Source organism: Apostichopus japonicus, chromosome 19 (genome assembly GCF_037975245.1).
Source record: "Apostichopus japonicus isolate 1M-3 chromosome 19, ASM3797524v1, whole genome shotgun sequence".
NCBI classification, from domain to species: domain Eukaryota; kingdom Metazoa; phylum Echinodermata; class Holothuroidea; order Aspidochirotida; family Stichopodidae; genus Apostichopus; species Apostichopus japonicus.
The window spans coordinates 28,772,666-28,790,418 of NC_092579.1; the positions used below are offsets into that span (position 1 = coordinate 28,772,666).

The window sequence follows — 17,753 nt, forward strand, 5'->3', positions numbered from 1 at the left end:
TCTTCTTTACATCATTTCACTTCATAGGTACAGTACCCAAACCACCGGTGACGGAGAAAACTGTCGGAAAAGTGCCATTTGCTCTAACGAAATTGTCTTTGGATGAGAGCTTTAATGGCATTGATGGTGAGACTTTTACATATGGGAAGGCATTCCTTACACCCCCGTCAACGCCCAATGGTAGCTTATCACCATACACTGGGAGCCCCGCAGCTTCTCCTTGTCCATCACCTCGTTTGCAGAGAAACTCCACACCCGGACTAACAGGGGAGACATCTTCTCGTGAGGGTAACGATTCGACCAATGCTTTACAAGACGAGCTTTTCGCTGAGACTTCCCATCAACCGATCAAAAAGTTCGGCAATCAACTTAAACCTCTGGGTAACCACGACTGGGGGAGGAAGGGAGCCATCCGAAGACACAAGCGAAGCAGAACTGTACCCAGGACAAAACTAACTGACACGTCTGATGCAGCCGATGACTCCAAGAAAATTAACGAAAGACCTTCTGTGCCCATGCGACCACCTAAAACCACCCACATTCCAAAGAGCCAAAGTCTTTCACACTCACTTTCACAAGCTTTCCTTGCTCACCAACAGTTGGCCAAGAGGAATTCTAGAAATTGTAAGCAATGCCAAGGGGAATGCCACTGTGTACTTCCAGGACCAGTTCTGCCACAGCCAATCCAAACACCATTCAACCAGTCGAGAAGGCATCATCGTTCTGGAGTATCCTCCTTCAGTTCAGGAAGCAGTGTCAGTGACGATCACGTTTGGGACACCTACCTTGCCGTCTCACCTTCTCCATCTTCCAGAATGTCTAGTCCCAACCGTCTCCAGATATCACCGAAGCTTTCCCCAAGCCTATCACCGACGCATAATGGAGACTTTTTCTTCTCCGACAAGAGACCGCCACCAGTCCCTAGCCATGCATCACCCAAAACGAATAGATCAAATTCAGAACAAAATGGGAGAAGCAGAATGTTGGTTAATTCCGAGAAGAAACAGTGGAAACCTACTGCTCCAAATCGAGTTGATAGCTTAGATAAATCGGACGGCTGTGAAACTACGACTGCCTTCAGAAGGCCACTCGTACTCCCAGTGCGGAGAGATCTACCTCGCATACGCGAGCCTCCGTCACCTCGCCCAAGGTTAACCAGAACAGCAAAGACATCTACTGACCCAACCAGAATGTGTGTATTATGCAAAGGCGCATGCACTTGTCACGATAAGAATACCTCCCTTTTGGAGTTTGTTACCCAAACTATTCAGGATGAAAATTATCTGGCCATGATTGGTAACGTTGACCAATATGTTGCTGCGAGTGACTTTTCAACAGATGGCCCGAAAAGGAAGGTTCCACCTCGGCCGGCACCGAGGAGGAGAAAACCGAAGCCCATTCCAGTTGCGAGTGAAAGAGCGAGAAAACAGTCAAAATATACCAATTGCACGACCGACAAACGAAGACTTTACAGCGAGGATGCATGTAAGGTCGATAATAAAGAGTCCGATTTTCAAAATGTCCAGGATTCGTCGATGAAATGCTTGACGAAAAGTTTTGACGATCTGTATCAATTAGTCAACGAAAGCAGTGGAGAAGACACTTGTCCGGATTGCAGTAGTTATCCTTCACTGAAAATGCCGGGTACCTTCCCTCCCTATCAAAAGTAAGTCATTTACTTTTGATTTATTTTACTGACAGGAGACCCCTCCCCTACCCCCCCCCCTCTGCCACCGTCATCTAAAAAATCTGTCTTCGTCAGGGAGATATCCTAGTTTTTAAAGTCGTGTCCAACAGTGAACCACATGTGACTCGATAAATGTCATATCGAGACTAGATCAAGTACTTTTTTAGCTGTTTTTGGATTAAGTTCTTCATGACAGTAATCTCTATCACAAAGGCAAACATTGATGCTTTAATTTGTGTCTCCTGTAAAGCAAGTCGTAAAGGTAAGCGAAAGGTGAAAAGTATACTGCTGGGTTGGAAAGGGACGCCCTCTCCATTTTCAGCTTCCGATTTCGATCATGGGCGTTCTAAGACTATAGGTTTTGTATTCTTAGGGGGCAGGCAGAACCTATTTTCTACACACACACACAAAAGATAAAGGGCCAGATAAATATTTGGTGAGTGGGATATATATATATATATGTATATAAATATATATGTATATATATATATATATATATATATATATATATATATATATATATATATACTGGACATATGATAGATAGATTAAAAAATTTCTTTACAAGCATATCGCAATTAACAACATAATTTAATTACAGAACCGATTTAGCCCAATACATTCGGGATACAAAATTTTAAACACCTTTTTTTCTTTGGTAAACTCTCCTTTTCAGCTTGCACGGGGGGCGCGTGAAAAAGTCACGATGTAGTTCAGAAAACAGTGAAATTCATACTGCAAAAACGGTAAGACATATAAGAAAGTAGAAGTGTGAAGTAGGGCGATTGTATATGATATTTGATGAATACTCAGGAAAGTAAAAATCTGCTTCTTATACTGTCTTCTTCCACAGTTTTTTTTTTCAGTTCAAATATGGTATACTGCTTATTGACACTTATTGACACTGACTATATTCGTTATATATATATATATATATATATATATATATATATATATATATATTATATATATATATATAAATATATATTCTATATATATATAATTCTCCTGTACACACGTATTACCATGCAACGGGTAATACATAGTATGTCTTTTCTGTCGCCATACGTTATTATGGTAGTATAGTACTAATGTAGTACCAACTTTCATTAAAAGGTACAAGAAACATAATGACGGGACTTCTGAACCATATATGTTCTAATCCGATTGTTCTTAGCATGTCGAAGGGATTTGTAATGCATGTGCAACACTACTACCATATATAGGTACAAATGACATCCAACTTGAACACTTTAAGGCTCTACATGTTATGATGTCGACTAACATTCTTTCCATTCAACAAACTTACACAGTTTGGTTCTGTGTGTATAGACTGGTTAGTGTTTAGGAAGTGTGGTTTATATAGCTAACTATCTAATAATATACATATACGTATATCTACATATATATAGTTGTGTCATTGCAGGCAGTTGTGCTTCCCCTATACACGGTATGATGTAGCTGAACTGTCTTTTACAGTTAACAAATAACACATAAGAAATATATTAGTTCTGGGCTCAGGGACATTGCTTATTTACCTATTGAGTTAACCTTGATCGATTTTGTACTTATACTTGGAGCAGTTCGGACTGTAAGAAAAGAAAATACAGAACCTCGCAAGTACTTATCATCACCTCATTGAAATATTGACCCACGCTCCAGCACCTTATAACAATGACTTCATATTAGCGTATACCATAATAAAGAAGACTTTTCTTATCGTTTCCAACATTTGTGAAGTTGATGTAGATTTTTGTGGGGGTGGGGGGCTGTTCCGAGTAGGCCAACCATCATTCAATAGATGCCACGTTTGCATGCTGTGGTTAACGCTGTTAAAATAGAACTATATGCTATACAAAACCCGCACAAGACCTTATCATCATTACATTATATATAAGTATTATCACTGGCAGGCAATTAAACCACCATCCAACAATCACCGCACATCAGTATTGTATACCATTATGATAGATTATTTACTGACTTTTTTCTTCCAGTTGTTTCAACTTTTATTCGAGTACATTACTAGGAAACCGCTTCCACTAAATACCCTCGGTATGACAGAAAGCAGCTGGACCGAGTTCTTGCTCTCCTTCGACTGTGAGAATAGTTCGGGATTTGAAATTGGTGATTGGAGAGGACTTGCTGAATTTCTCGGTAAGTTTTCATAATAGTGTATATAGCATTGAAAACAAATTCATCTAATAAATGCTACACTGCAGTTACACAATCATCCGTCTGATACAGTTTCAGAGTAGTTTTCTGTTAACCTTTCATTTCATGTAGAGGATGTTGCTAGTCAGTTATTCACCTATTTAAAACATAATTGCAATATGGACCGTAGCCATTTGTGTTGCCGATTTTGCCTTGTGTGTCTGAAAAGACCGTTGATTTTCATGTTTCTCCATATATAAATATATATATATATACATGCACACAATATATAAATTAATTACAGTATTATATGCAACCTGATCATATTGTACGTGTTTTTTTTTTAAAAAAAGGTAAGTTTTAATCAGTACATTCACCAGTTCCCCCCTCAAAGTTCAGTGACGTTGATAATGACGTCATAGCCTTAAGTTAAGTAACTTTTGCTAAATAAACTCCAGTGTAGTGTATGATTCAATGAATACTTTTGTATTATGATATATCAATAACAGGAACCAAAACATAACATAAGAAGTGCAATACTTCCTGTGACAATATATATATATATATATATATATATATATATATATATATATAATTATATTAATATTTATGTATGCATTTTCTTTTCGCAGACTTGTCCGCCAAAGATATTAATATTGTAAAGCAACACTGCTGTAAATCCGGTCGCATTGCCAGCGAATTCATTCTTCTGTACTGGTCGAACTATCCGAAATCAAAGCTTCCTTACACGCGACAAAGTCTACTAGATGTGTTGGCCAGTCTCGACAGAATGGATCTGGTCGAAATCGTACAAAAATGACAAGTCGCCGTGATATAGCCTATACTGTTTACAGAACTTGGCAGAATTGGATCTGGTTTGCAAAAGAACACGTCGTTTATACGTACTTGTTTTGACCTGACATGGAAGGATATTGCCAAACTGAAATGAACAAAGTTGTCGATATTCTTTTTTTAGAGTTTACATGAATGATGTTGGCCGAACAAGAACAAATATATCGCCGGGACTTGGTATATTAATGCGCGTATCTCGTCGAAATAGTACCAAGGACAAAACTCATATTTTTATGGGTTAGAAATTTTGACATGAATTTCCTCTTTTTTTTTTTTTTGGGGGGGGGGGAGTCAAAGAAATTATATTTCAAAGAACAGGTCTTGCTTAAGTTTGGATTTAGGTGAAATAGAGTCGCATGTATATCATCTTGACAGAACGGATTTTGTTTGACAATCACAGAGAATGGATTTTGTAGATGTATATTGCAGAATCTAGACATTCTTCTCCCTCTTAACAGAGGAATGAGGATAGTTTACTGAATCAATAAAACACACATACACACAATAAATAAATATTAATTACAGTATTATATGCAACCTGACCATGTTGTACGTCGTTTTTTTTTCAAAAGGTATGATTTAATCAGTACTTCCCCCAGTTTCCCCCACAAAGTTCAGTGACGTTGATAATGACGTCAGTACCTTAAGTTAAGTAACTTTTGCTAAATAAACTCCATTGTTGTGTATGATTCAATTGAATACTTTTGTACTATGATATATCAAGAACAGGAACCAAAACATAACATAAGAAGTGCAATACTTCCTTTGACAATAGATAAATATATATATATATATATATATATATATATATATATATATATATATATATATATATAGAACTGTGGGATGTACTGTAATGTTTACCTCGTGTTATTCCCATTTGTGTAATGAGTGTTTAAGGTCAAGTTTTCATGTACAAACGTTGATATATTCTACAAATGCATATTCTATAGATGCATATTATACAAAATAATGCTCGTTTAAGGTATATATATATATATATTTCTTTACTTCTATACTTTCTTCCTACTATTGTTTCTGTTCTTGTACACATATTTAAGAAGAAATAAATGTATCTGAAATGACTTCTTTTGGATATAATTATTTGTATGTAGTGCACGAGTAATAGTTATGTGTACGTGTTTGTCTGCCGTTTGTATGTATATATACAAACTGATATAGTTTTGATTAAACTTGCCATTACTCGAGAATTAATGATAACATAATTATCAAAGATTATCAGTCAATGATTACATTGGTCTTATAGTTTATAACGTTATACTATACACATAATACGTGACCTTGACTTGATAATAATAAACGTTCGGTTTTGCACGCTTGTGTGATTCAAGGAATCTAAACAGAACAATAGAACCGAATCTTTGCAATACAACACTTTGTGTGGTTGTCATGGATACAGACCGCATATAGTTGACTGTTTTGGCATATTGTTTCGACAGGAATAACACATATACGTCCTTGCCCTTATGGCAAGCCGTTTGAGTTTCTAATCCGTGTTTGATGATATCATCAAATATTTGAATGATGTCACCAGTTCGATTGCTGATATCACCAATTATTTGATGATATCTGCAAATAATTAGTGATATCAACAAATATTTGATGATATCACCAATTATTTGATGATATCTTCAAATCAATTAATGATATCAGCAATTGAATTGCTGATATCAGTAATTCAACCATGAAAACGTTGCTTTTAAGATGAGCGCCCGCACGGCAAAAAGGAAACTTTCACTGGCCTAGACTGTATGCATAATGCATACATACGTACATAAGCCTACATTGTTTGTACCTACCTAGCCTAAATTGTTTTGATCATTATAGTAGTAGTACATCGTACTAACATGTGCATCAGCAATTGAATTGGTGATATCAGCAAATGATTAGATGATATCAACAGATGATTCGGTGATATCAGCAATGGCGCAAAATATAGCTGATATCACCAATTTATTTGCTGATCACATTAAATCATTTGTGGATATGTACATATCACTAATTAACTTGCTGATATCATCAATTGATTTGCTGATAATTGTTGATATCATCAAGTACGGAATAATAACTAAAACGGCTTGCCATACGCCCTCAAAAGTAATTGAAACTATATACTGTAATTTAAGGCGAACCCATTTCGGATGGCTTGTGTCACTCCCCCCCCCCCACCCTCCCCGCCTTTGCCTCCATGTAAGAGCTGTTTACATTAAAAAAAAATTAAACGTCTAATATATATATATATATATATATATATATATATATTATATATATATATATATATATATATATATATATATATATATGTTTTTTGTTCGATTAGTTATTCTTCTTTGTCAGTCTGAAGAATGCGAAGCAAAATTAAAAATTTACACCAATATTAAGCGTAATACCAAAAAAAAAAATCGCTTTTGACTTTATTATTGATCAGCTTTTATTACTTTTTGCATACAATTGAAAACAGAAATATACCAGCACATTTTGCCCCCCCCCCCCCCTCTCCCACGTTATATTTTGAGCATCGAAGTGATGAGAGCAAAACTACGATCTTAAACGAAAGAAACAAATAACTGCCGCTTACATTAGACAAAGCAAAAATATTTATTTGGTATATATATATATATATTTTAATAGAAACTAACTAATATCTGGAGATCTATATATTGAAATAAACTGGGGGTATTCATCGGTTTATCGTCTGCAGTTATATATAAGACTGACAGGTTAATGGGAGAAACAGCAGAGGGATGTTTTGTGAAAACATATTTCTTTATCTTTTTCTTGATATTTTTCGAAGAAGTTTTTGGTGCGAGATTTTCAAGTTGGCCCATGCAGACAAGCAAAGTAAAGTATGTTAATAATGTAAGAAGTAATACACACCAATACATCGTTAGTTATGATATAAAATGTGATTTTATGTATTGACTCATGGATATATGGTAATCTACGTGGGATCTTGAAAGAAAACTAAGCAAGTTGGACGATATCTTTGTGTATTTCCAAATTTTCATTTAATAGATCCATGATTGACCTAGTCCATAATTTGACTTAATTCTCAGGGGTAAGTTACGAACAATTTCTTTCACTAATATGAGTCTTGTAATCCAAAAATATAAAGAGATGAATTTTGGATCTAAATGTGCCACAATTTGGCAGCACCTTTAACAGACTGGGGGTGGAGTGACGTCGTCGTAGGGGAGGGCGGAAAGGGGTGGCACGCTTGGACAAGCTAGATGCGTCTCTAGCTAGGAAAGTGTGGTTGATACAGCCATATATTTTTATGTTTGGTTTGATATACATAAAAGAGGAGAAAAAATTAGTTGAAATATGTGATATATAAATAAATGAATAAATGGAAAAACTTACTGGGAAGTTTTAGAAAATGGAGATAATAAAATAAAAAAATAAAATAAAAACTAGAGTTGGCCTATATAAGTTAGTGTCAATTTTAGAAACAATTTTTAACAAAATTAACATTATTTGAACGGAAAATTCGGATAGATTTGATATAGGAGGCGTCTTTTACCTGCGACCTATCTTCGTTTCCATGGTTTTATAACTGCAAACGTGATTGGTTCTTATTGACCACATGACTAGGACTGTTAGTTATTGATGTATTTGTGCGTGTGTTCCAGCGCGACGTAATTATTAATTGTTGTTCTTATCAGCATGTTTCAGTAGCAGACTATAGGATTTACAGATCCTGTTATTATAATGAATCTCTCATTGTTGCTAATTTTTTGGCCTTCAAATCCTAACCATATTTCGGCACATATTTTCCAATATATTACCATTGACATGTCACTTCTCGGCCTTTTGGCTAAAATCATGTGTAGTATCTGTTCCCTTTCGAGAGGAATGGTGATGCACACCAGCCGATGATCACACAGTCACAGTCCCGATGCAAGGGGACTGGGGTTGAGAGCGGGTCAGTCGTTCGGTAGTTTGGTTTTCGTGCCCAGGTTCTTTCCTGGGCGACTTTTTCTTAAAAAGTATTACCATTAACATGTTCGGAAAACAAATGCCCGGTTACTGACCAAACCATTCATTAGCACTAGAAGTTTTGGAAGATTTTTATTTAGTTATAAGTTACTCATGTGAAGTAAATATGATGTACATCAAGGAGAGGTTGAATGAAAAAAAAAAAATGAAAAAATTGAAAATAAAACTCACGTATGTCAGCCATCTTCAGAACCATCGTCCAATAAGAAGGTCGGATTTTGCTTCCAAGATGAACTTCAGATAACGACAGCTAAACCACTGTTCCTGTCCTATACCCTTTGTGTATTATTAAGTTCCAACTAGCTAAAAGTAACCAATAACACCAATCATAAACTAAACCAGGTAAATTTCCTTGCATCCTGCTGGTCAGTCTGACATATCGTATGAATTACTGCGGGATACTTTGGTTAAATAATATTTAACCATAGATAGAGCTTGGACACGAAAAACATTCAGCTTAATCCTCTCTCAATCCCAGACAGTCCCCTTACGTCTAAAGACGGTAACCGGAGGATCATGACGGATCTTAATTCAAGTTAAGTATCAGGAGTCCCATGGGAAGGAATTTGTTCACTTGCCGACTGTCTTTTCCCGCTCTTTTTAAGAAGCAGAAATCAAGGTTATACGCTATACCTATAGCAATCCATGATCGACAAGATGTAACAGATAACAAGTACGTTGAAGTCATGCAGTATATAATTTAAAAAAAAAAGAAGCCTCATCGCGCATTCCATTGACACGTATAGTAACGTCCCCTAACCCTACAATCGCTTTGGGTTTTACTATTATGTAGTAAATAATTACAGGAATGATTAGACTGTTCAGATTGAATGTCATAGGGGGTTGTTCGTCCTGGAAGAGAAAATTCCAATTGAATTGTAAATAATGGTTACAGGTGATATAACACAATGTGGTGAAATGCTTTGAAAAGCTATCGTGCCAATTTAACACATGAGTGTCAAAGTGGCGAATCGCATTTATTTGAGGAGGGGGGGGGGGGGGGAGGGTAGGGATGGTGGGAAGGCAATACTGCAGTAATGATCTTTGATAACTATTAAATTTAAATGTATCAATTATTATCATAAAAATTTGAGAGAAAACTAATGGGACATACCAGTGTTTTAACAGAGGGCGCTGTCATGCCCGTCCTAATGTCCTAAATATCTATTTACTTGAATGTAATGAATTATTTTTCTTCATATTGGTATATATTTATTACAAGGCCAAATGGTCATATAATTTAAGAAAAGTGTGCTTGGAAGGTCCCATTAATATAAATACAGAGCAATAGTTTTATTCGCTGTTTTTGAAGGGATCTATTCCTAAAACAGACTACTAACCGCTCTCACCAAATTACTGTCATGATTAGAAAGTATGATTTTCGTCTTTGGACTCGAAAATATTCTCTTTTTCGTAGATGAGATAAATGAAATACAGTATAGAATGCAATTTTGACGTCAATTAGTGTGAAGAATAAATAATTACATCTAAAAGGAACATACATTTATATTAATAAAAATAATCGTAAAACGCAGTTTGCACTTTCTTAAACCATATGCAGAAAGCATCCTAATGCGTCATAAAACAAATGATGTTACATGTCGCCATAAGAATATAAACGCGATTAAAGGCATTAACAAAAAAATCTTCTCAAAATTTTCATTGCAAAAATGATCAGTTCCTCTGGTTACACCGTCATTTAAACCCCTCCTCAACCACCCCCACACCGACACTATTCCATCCTGAGGCATCATGTTTCCTCGGGACACGCAGCACGCAATATTATCAGTTATATCCTTGACGTAATACATGGAACAACACTCAGCTCCGAGTTTTCCACGAAAGAGCTATCGTACCTACATACACACGTTGTATAAATGCTCTTACACGGCATCCGTAGTGACATCGTGTTTTGAGCCAAATTTCGTTTTTTATCATGCCTTTAATCTGCTTTTCAAAATTATCTTTAATAATGGTTGTAATAATGATGACATTTAAAGACTTCTGAATGTTATTTCTGTTTCCTGCGAAATCGTTTCTCTGAGATATTAATGGATGAATTTCCCGTACGCTTTCACGGTAGGCCCCTCTGTTCAAGGTCAATGTACGATTATAACATTAGGTCCAAAATATTCGGATTCTGGTCCCCGTTTGCAATTTTTGCAGCGAAAATCCTCGCAACGTATCTACGGTGTCTTCTAAACGACATCATCACAAACAACATTTTACAGCATCGATAAGCTCTTTGTTGTCTTTTTAAGTCATTTTCTTATTACTTTTCTACAAAATAAGTGAAATACAGGAAATGAACAATTGGCCGTCGGGAACTGAACAACCTCAACTCTCCTCCTACAGATATCAATTCGCTCATTTGTTGAAGAGTTTAAAAGTGTCATTGTATTTGTTTTTTATTCGTTCCTAATTTTTAACCAAGTTTAACACTCGAAATAACATCACAAAACATCATTACCCCCCCCCCCCCCCCTTGCCACAAACATACCCTTGACTTCTAATACTCTTTCTTTATTTCTTGGAAAATGCTTTGCTCTTCCTTGATCTGTTAATGAAATAAATCACAAATATGTAAAACAATTCATCTTCAATGAATAAACAAGGCAATGCATAATTGTATGTATATTTCATCATAGCATTAATGAAATTGAACCAACGTTTTTTCATATGGAATTCAACGTGTATAGTTTTGAATAAGAAATGATAAGAATCTCTTCCTTAAACCATTGTCTATTTGGTCTTTTTTATCCGTGAAATTTAATCTCAATGCAAATAATCGAGTACAGACATTAATAAGAACATTTTATAATTTTCGTCTTTAAATTTCATTGGACAAAATATCAGTTCCACTGGTTACACCGTCATTTAACCCCCTCCTCAACCACTCACATACCGATACTATTCCATCCTGAGGCAGCATGCTTCCTCGTGACACGCAGCAAGCAATGTTCTTTGATAATTCCTTGACGTAATGCATGGAACAACTCTCAGTTTTAAGCTTATATCGAAGTTTTCAACGAAAGAGCTATCGTACCTACAAACACACGTTGTATAAATGCCGTTACACGGCATCCGTAGTGACATCGTGTTTTGAGCCAAATTTCGTTTTTTATCATGCCTTTAATCTGCTTTTCAAAGTTATCTTTAATAATGGTTGTAATAATGGTAACATCTTATGACTTCTGAATGTTATTTCTGTTTCCTGCGAAATCATCTCGCTGAGATATGAATGGATGAATTTACCGTACGTTTTCACGGTAGGCCCCTCTGTTCAAGGTCAATGAGCGACTATAACATTAGGTCCAAAATATTCGGATTCTGGTCCCCGTTTTGCGACTTTTGCAGCGACAAATCCTCGCAACGTATCTACGGTGTCTTCTAAATGACATCATCATAAACAACATTTTACAGCATCGATAAGCTCTTTGTTGTCTTTTTAAGTCATTTTCTTATTACTTTTCTACAAAATAAGTGAAATACAGGAAACAACCAATGGCCGTCGTGAACTAAACAACCTCAACTCTCCTCCTACAGATATTAACTCGCTCAATTGTTTAAACAGTTGAAACGTGTCATAGTAGTTTTGTTTTATTCGTTCTTATTTTCTAACCATGCTTAACATTCGAAATAACATGATAACCCCCCCCCCCCCCACGCTGCCACACACATACCCGTTGTCTTCTAATACTCTTTCTTAATTTTTAGGAACAAGCTTTGCTCTCCCTTGGTCTTTTAATGAACAAAAATCACAAATATGTAAAACAATACATCTTCAATGAATACACAAGGCAATGCAAAGTTGTATGAATTTCATTAAATCATGCATTTTTTTTATAGCATTAATGAAATTGAATTAACGTTTTCCAAATGGAATTCAACGTGTATAGTTTCAAATACGAAATTAATTATAAGAATCTCTTCCTTAAACCATTGTCTAATTGGTATTTTTTGATCCGTGTAACTTAATCTAAAAACAAATCTTCGAGTCCAGGCGTTAATAAAAAATCTTAGAATTTTTTCTTCAAATTTCATTGGAATAATGATCAGTTCCCCTGGTTACACCGTCATTTTACCCTCTCCTCAACCACTCACACACCGATACTATTCCATCCTGAGGCAGTATATATCCTCGTGACTCGCAGTACGTAATGTTCTTTGTTATTTCCTTCAGTGGCGTAGGAAGGTACTTTTGAGTGGGGGCTGAAACCTGATGGCCAGCCTGGGGGAGGGGTATATATATATATATATATATATATATATATATATATATATATATATATGGAATTTTTGCATTTCCAGGTGGCCTCAGATGCAATTTGGTGCAATATAGCACACTTCAGCACCCACTCCATTTTGTAAACTTAATTTTGTATTTTCACCTGGCCTTAGATGCAATTTGGTGCTCCAAATGAGATTTTTTTTTCTCATTTGGAAATGAAAAGGGGGTTTTCTGACTTGCGAACCGGGGGGGGGGGGGGGGCGGAATGATACTTCCGCCCCTCCACATTTTGCACTGGGGGGCTGGCGCCCCCCCCAGCCCCCCGGTTCATACGCCCTTGATTTCCTTGACGTAATGCCTGGAACAGCTCTCAGATTTATGCTTATTTTGAAGTTTTCAACGAAAGAGCTATCGTACCTACATAAACACGTTGTATAAATGCCGTTACACGGCATCCGTAGTGACATCGTGTTTTGAGCCAAATTTCGTTTTTTATCATGCCTTTAAACTGCTTTTCAAAATTATCTTTAATAATGGTTGTAATAATGGTAACATCTTAAGACTTCTGAGTCGTGTTTCTGTTTCCTGCGAAATCATCTCGCTGAGATATTAATGGATGAATTTCCCGTACGTTTTCACGGTAGGCCCCTCTGTTCAAGGTCAATGTACGATTATAACATTAGGTCCAAAATATTCGGATTCTGGTCCCCGTTTTGCAATTTTTGCAGCGACAAATCCTCGCAACGTATCTACGGTATCTTCTAAACGACATCATCATAAACAACATTTTACAGCATCGATAAGCTCTTTGTTGTCTTTTTAAGTCATTTTCTTATTACTTTTCTACAAAATAAGTGAAATACAGGAAATGAACAATTGGCCGACGTGAACTGAACAACCTCAACTCTCCTCCTACAGATATCAATTCGCTCAATTATTTAAACAGTTGAAACGTGTCATATAGTAGTTTTTTTTATTCGTTCTTATTTTCTAACCATGTTTAACATTCGAAATAACATGAAACACACCCCCCCCCCCGCTGCCACACACATACCCGTTGTCTTCTAATACTCTTTCTTATTTTTTAGAAACAAGCTTTGCTCTCCCTTGGTCTGTTAATGAACAAAAATCACAAATATGTAAAACAATACATCTTCAATGAATACACAAGGCAATGCAAAGTTGTATGTATTTCATTAAATCATGCATTTTTTTATAGCATTAATGAAATTGAATTAACGTTTTCCAAATGGAATTCAACGTGTATAGTTTCAAATACGAAATTAATTATAAGAATCTCTTCCTTAAACCATTGTCTAATTGGTATTTTTTGATCCGTGTAACTTAATCTAAAAACAAATCTTCGAGTCCAGGCGTTAATAAAAAATCTTAGAATTTTTTCTTCAAATTTCATTGGAATAATGATCAGTTCCCCTGGTTACACCGTCATTTTACCCTCTCCTCAACCACTCACACACCGATACTATTCCATCCTGAGGCAGTATATATCCTCGTGACTCGCAGTACGTAATGTTCTTTGTTATTTCCTTCAGTGGCGTAGGAAGGTACTTTTGAGTGGGGGGCTGAAGCCTGATGGCCAGCCTGGGGGAGGGGTATATATATATATATATATATATATATGGAATTTTTGCATTTCCAGGTGGCCTCAGATGCAATTTGGTGCAATATAGCACACTTCAGCACCCACTCCATTTTGTAAACTTAATTTTGTATTTTCACCTGGCCTTAGATGCAATTTGGTGCTCCAAATGAGATTTTTTTTTTCTCATTTGGAAATGAAAAGGGGGTTTTCTGACTTGCGAACCGGGGGGGGGCGGAATGATACTTCCGCCCCTCCACATTTTGCACTGGGGGGCTGGCGCCCCCCCCCCAGCCCCCCTGTTCATACGCCCTTGATTTCCTTGACGTAATGCCTGGAACAGCTCTCAGATTTATGCTTATTTTGAAGTTTTCAACGAAAGAGCTATCGTACCTACATAAACACGTTGTATAAATGCCGTTACACGGCATCCGTAGTGACATCGTGTTTTGAGCCAAATTTCGTTTTTTATCATGCCTTTAAACTGCTTTTCAAAGTTATCTTTAATAATGGTTGTAATAATGGTAACATCTTAAGACTTCTGAGTCGTGTTTCTGTTTCCTGCGAAATCATCTCGCTGAGATATTAATGGATGAATTTCCCGTACGTTTTCACGGTAGGCCCCTCTGTTCAAGGTCAATGTACGATTATAACATTAGGTCCAAAATATTCGGATTCTGGTCCCCGTTTGCAATTTTTGCAGCGACAAATCCTCGCAACGTATCTACGGTATCTTCTAAACGACATCATCATAAACAACATTTTACAGCATCGATAAGCTCTTTGTTGTCTTTTTAAGTCATTTTCTTATTACTTTTCTACAAAATAAGTGAAATACAGGAAACAACCAATGGCCGTCGTGAACTAAACAACCTCAACTCTCCTCCTACAGATATCAATTCGCTCAATTTTGTTTTAACAGTTGGAAAGTGTCATTGTAGTTTTTTTATTCGTTCCTAATTTTAAACCAAGTTTCACACTCGAAATAACATCACAAAACATCATACCCCCCCCCCCCCCCCTGCCACAAACATACCCATGTCTTCTTATACTCTTTCTTTATTTCTTGGAAAATGCTTTGCTCTTCCTTGATCTGTTAATGAAATAAATCACAAATATGTAAAACAATTCATCTTCAATGAATAAACAAGGCAATGCATAATTGTATGTTTATTTCATCATAGCATTAATGAAATTGAATCAAGGTTTTTTTCATATGGAATTCAACGTGTATAGTTTTAAATAAGATATGATAAGAATCTCTTCCTTTAACCATTGTCTAATTGGTCTTTTTTATCCGTGAAATTTAATCTCAATGCAAATAATCGAGTACAGACATTAATAAGAACATTTTATAATTTTCGTCTTTAAATTTCATTGGACAAAATATCAGTTCCACTGGTTACACCGTCATTTAACCCCCTCCTCAACCACCCACATACCGACACTATTCCATCCTGAGGCAGTATGTTTCCTCGTGACACGCAGCACGCAGTGTTCTTTGTTATTTACTTGACGTAATGCATGGAACAACTCTCAGTTTTAAGCTTATATCGAAGTTTTCAACGAAAGAGCTATCGTACCTACACACACACGTTGTAAAAATGCCGTTACACGGCATCCGTAGTGACATCGTGTTTTGAGCCAAATTTCGTTTTTTATCATGCCTTTAAACTGCCTATCAAAGTTATCTTTAATAATGGTTGTAATAATGGTAACATCTTAAGACTTCTGTATGTTATTTCTGTTTCCTGCGAAATCATCTCGCTGAGATATTAATGGATGAATTTCCCGTACGTTTTCACGGTAGGCCCCTCTGTTCAAGGTCAATGAGCGACTAAAACATTAGGTCCAAAATATTCGGATTCTGGTCCCCGTTTGCAATTTTTGCAGTGACAAATCCTCGCAACGTATCTACGGTGTCTTCTAAACGACATCATCATAAACAACATTTTACATCATCGGTAAGCTCTTTGTTGTCTTTTTAAGTCATTTTCTAATTACTTTTCTACAAAATAAGTGAAATACAGGAAATGAACAATTGGCCGTCGTGAACTGAACAACCTCAACTCTCCTCCTACAGATATCAAGTCGCTCAATTTTGTTTTAACAGTTGGAAAGTGTCATTGTAGTTTTTTGGTTCGTTCCTAATTTTAAACCAAGTTTCACACTCGAAATAACATCACAAAACATCATACCCCACCCCCCCCCCCCTACCACAAACATACCCATGTCTTCTAATACTCTTTCTTTATTTCTTGGAAAATGCTTTGCTCTTCCTTGATCTGTTAATGAAATAAATCACAAATATGTAAAACAATTCATCTTCAATGAATAAACAAGGCAATGCATAATTGTATGTTTATTTCATCATAGCATTAATGAAATTGAATCAAGGTTTTTTCATATGGAATTCAACGTGTATAGTTTTAAATAAGATATGATAAGAATCTCTTCCTTTAACCATTGTCTAATTGGTCTTTTTTATCCGTGAAATTTAATCTCAATGCAAATCATCGAGTACAGGCATTGATAAGAACAGTTTAGAATTTTTGTCTTTAAATTTCATTGGACAAATGATCGGTTCCTCTGGGTACACCGTCATTTACCGGTGCTGTGGCCGAGTGGATAAAGGCGGTGGCATTTGAAGCAATGAGGCTTAGCAATCGGGAGGTTAGGGGTTCGATTCCCGGCCGGGTCATAGTAAGGTGGGTTTTTCATCCAAGAGAAATCTACGGTTTTCCCATCTGAAATGACTTTCTAAAGTGAAAAGATTCCAAAATTTGAGTTAAGTGTTGAATTGGAAGCCACCCGACGTGTAAGTTGTAATCCATAAGCCCTTGCGGGCTTCTCCCACATTTGTGGTCGCTTAAGCGTCGTAAAAATAACTGCTGATTATTATTATTATTATTATTATTATTATTATTATTATATTATTATCATTTAACCCCCTCCTCAACCACCCACACACCGAAACTAATCCATCCTAAGGCAGTATATATCCTCGTGACACGCAGCACGCAATGTTCTTTGTTGTTTACTTGACGTAATGCATGGAACAACTCTCAGTTTTAAGCTTATTTCCAAGTTTTCAACGAAAGAGCTATCGTACCTACATACACGCGTTGTATAAATGCCGTTACACGGCATCCGTAGGGACATCGTGTTTTGAGCCAAATTTCGTTTTTTATCATGCCTTTAAACTGCCT

At 36.3% G+C, this 17,753-nt stretch overlaps 1 protein-coding gene across 2 annotated transcripts in view; it reads left to right on the top strand.

Annotated features, from left to right (window-relative positions):
- Positions 1–6,072, top strand: part of LOC139960166 (uncharacterized) — a 17,349-nt gene extending 11,277 nt beyond the window's left edge. Inside the window, exons 6-9 of one of the 2 annotated variants that reach the window (XM_071958327.1) lie at positions 28–1,666; positions 2,364–2,433; positions 3,685–3,844; positions 4,474–6,072. In XM_071958327.1, coding sequence (XP_071814428.1) covers positions 28–1,666; positions 2,364–2,433; positions 3,685–3,844; positions 4,474–4,661 — 2,057 coding nt within the window. In that variant the 3' untranslated portion in view covers positions 4,662–6,072. The remainder of the gene's footprint in view (positions 1–27; positions 1,667–2,363; positions 2,434–3,684; positions 3,845–4,473) is intronic. The other variant, XR_011790414.1, reaches the window with a different exon arrangement.
- Positions 6,073–17,753: the final 11,681 nt, after the last annotated feature.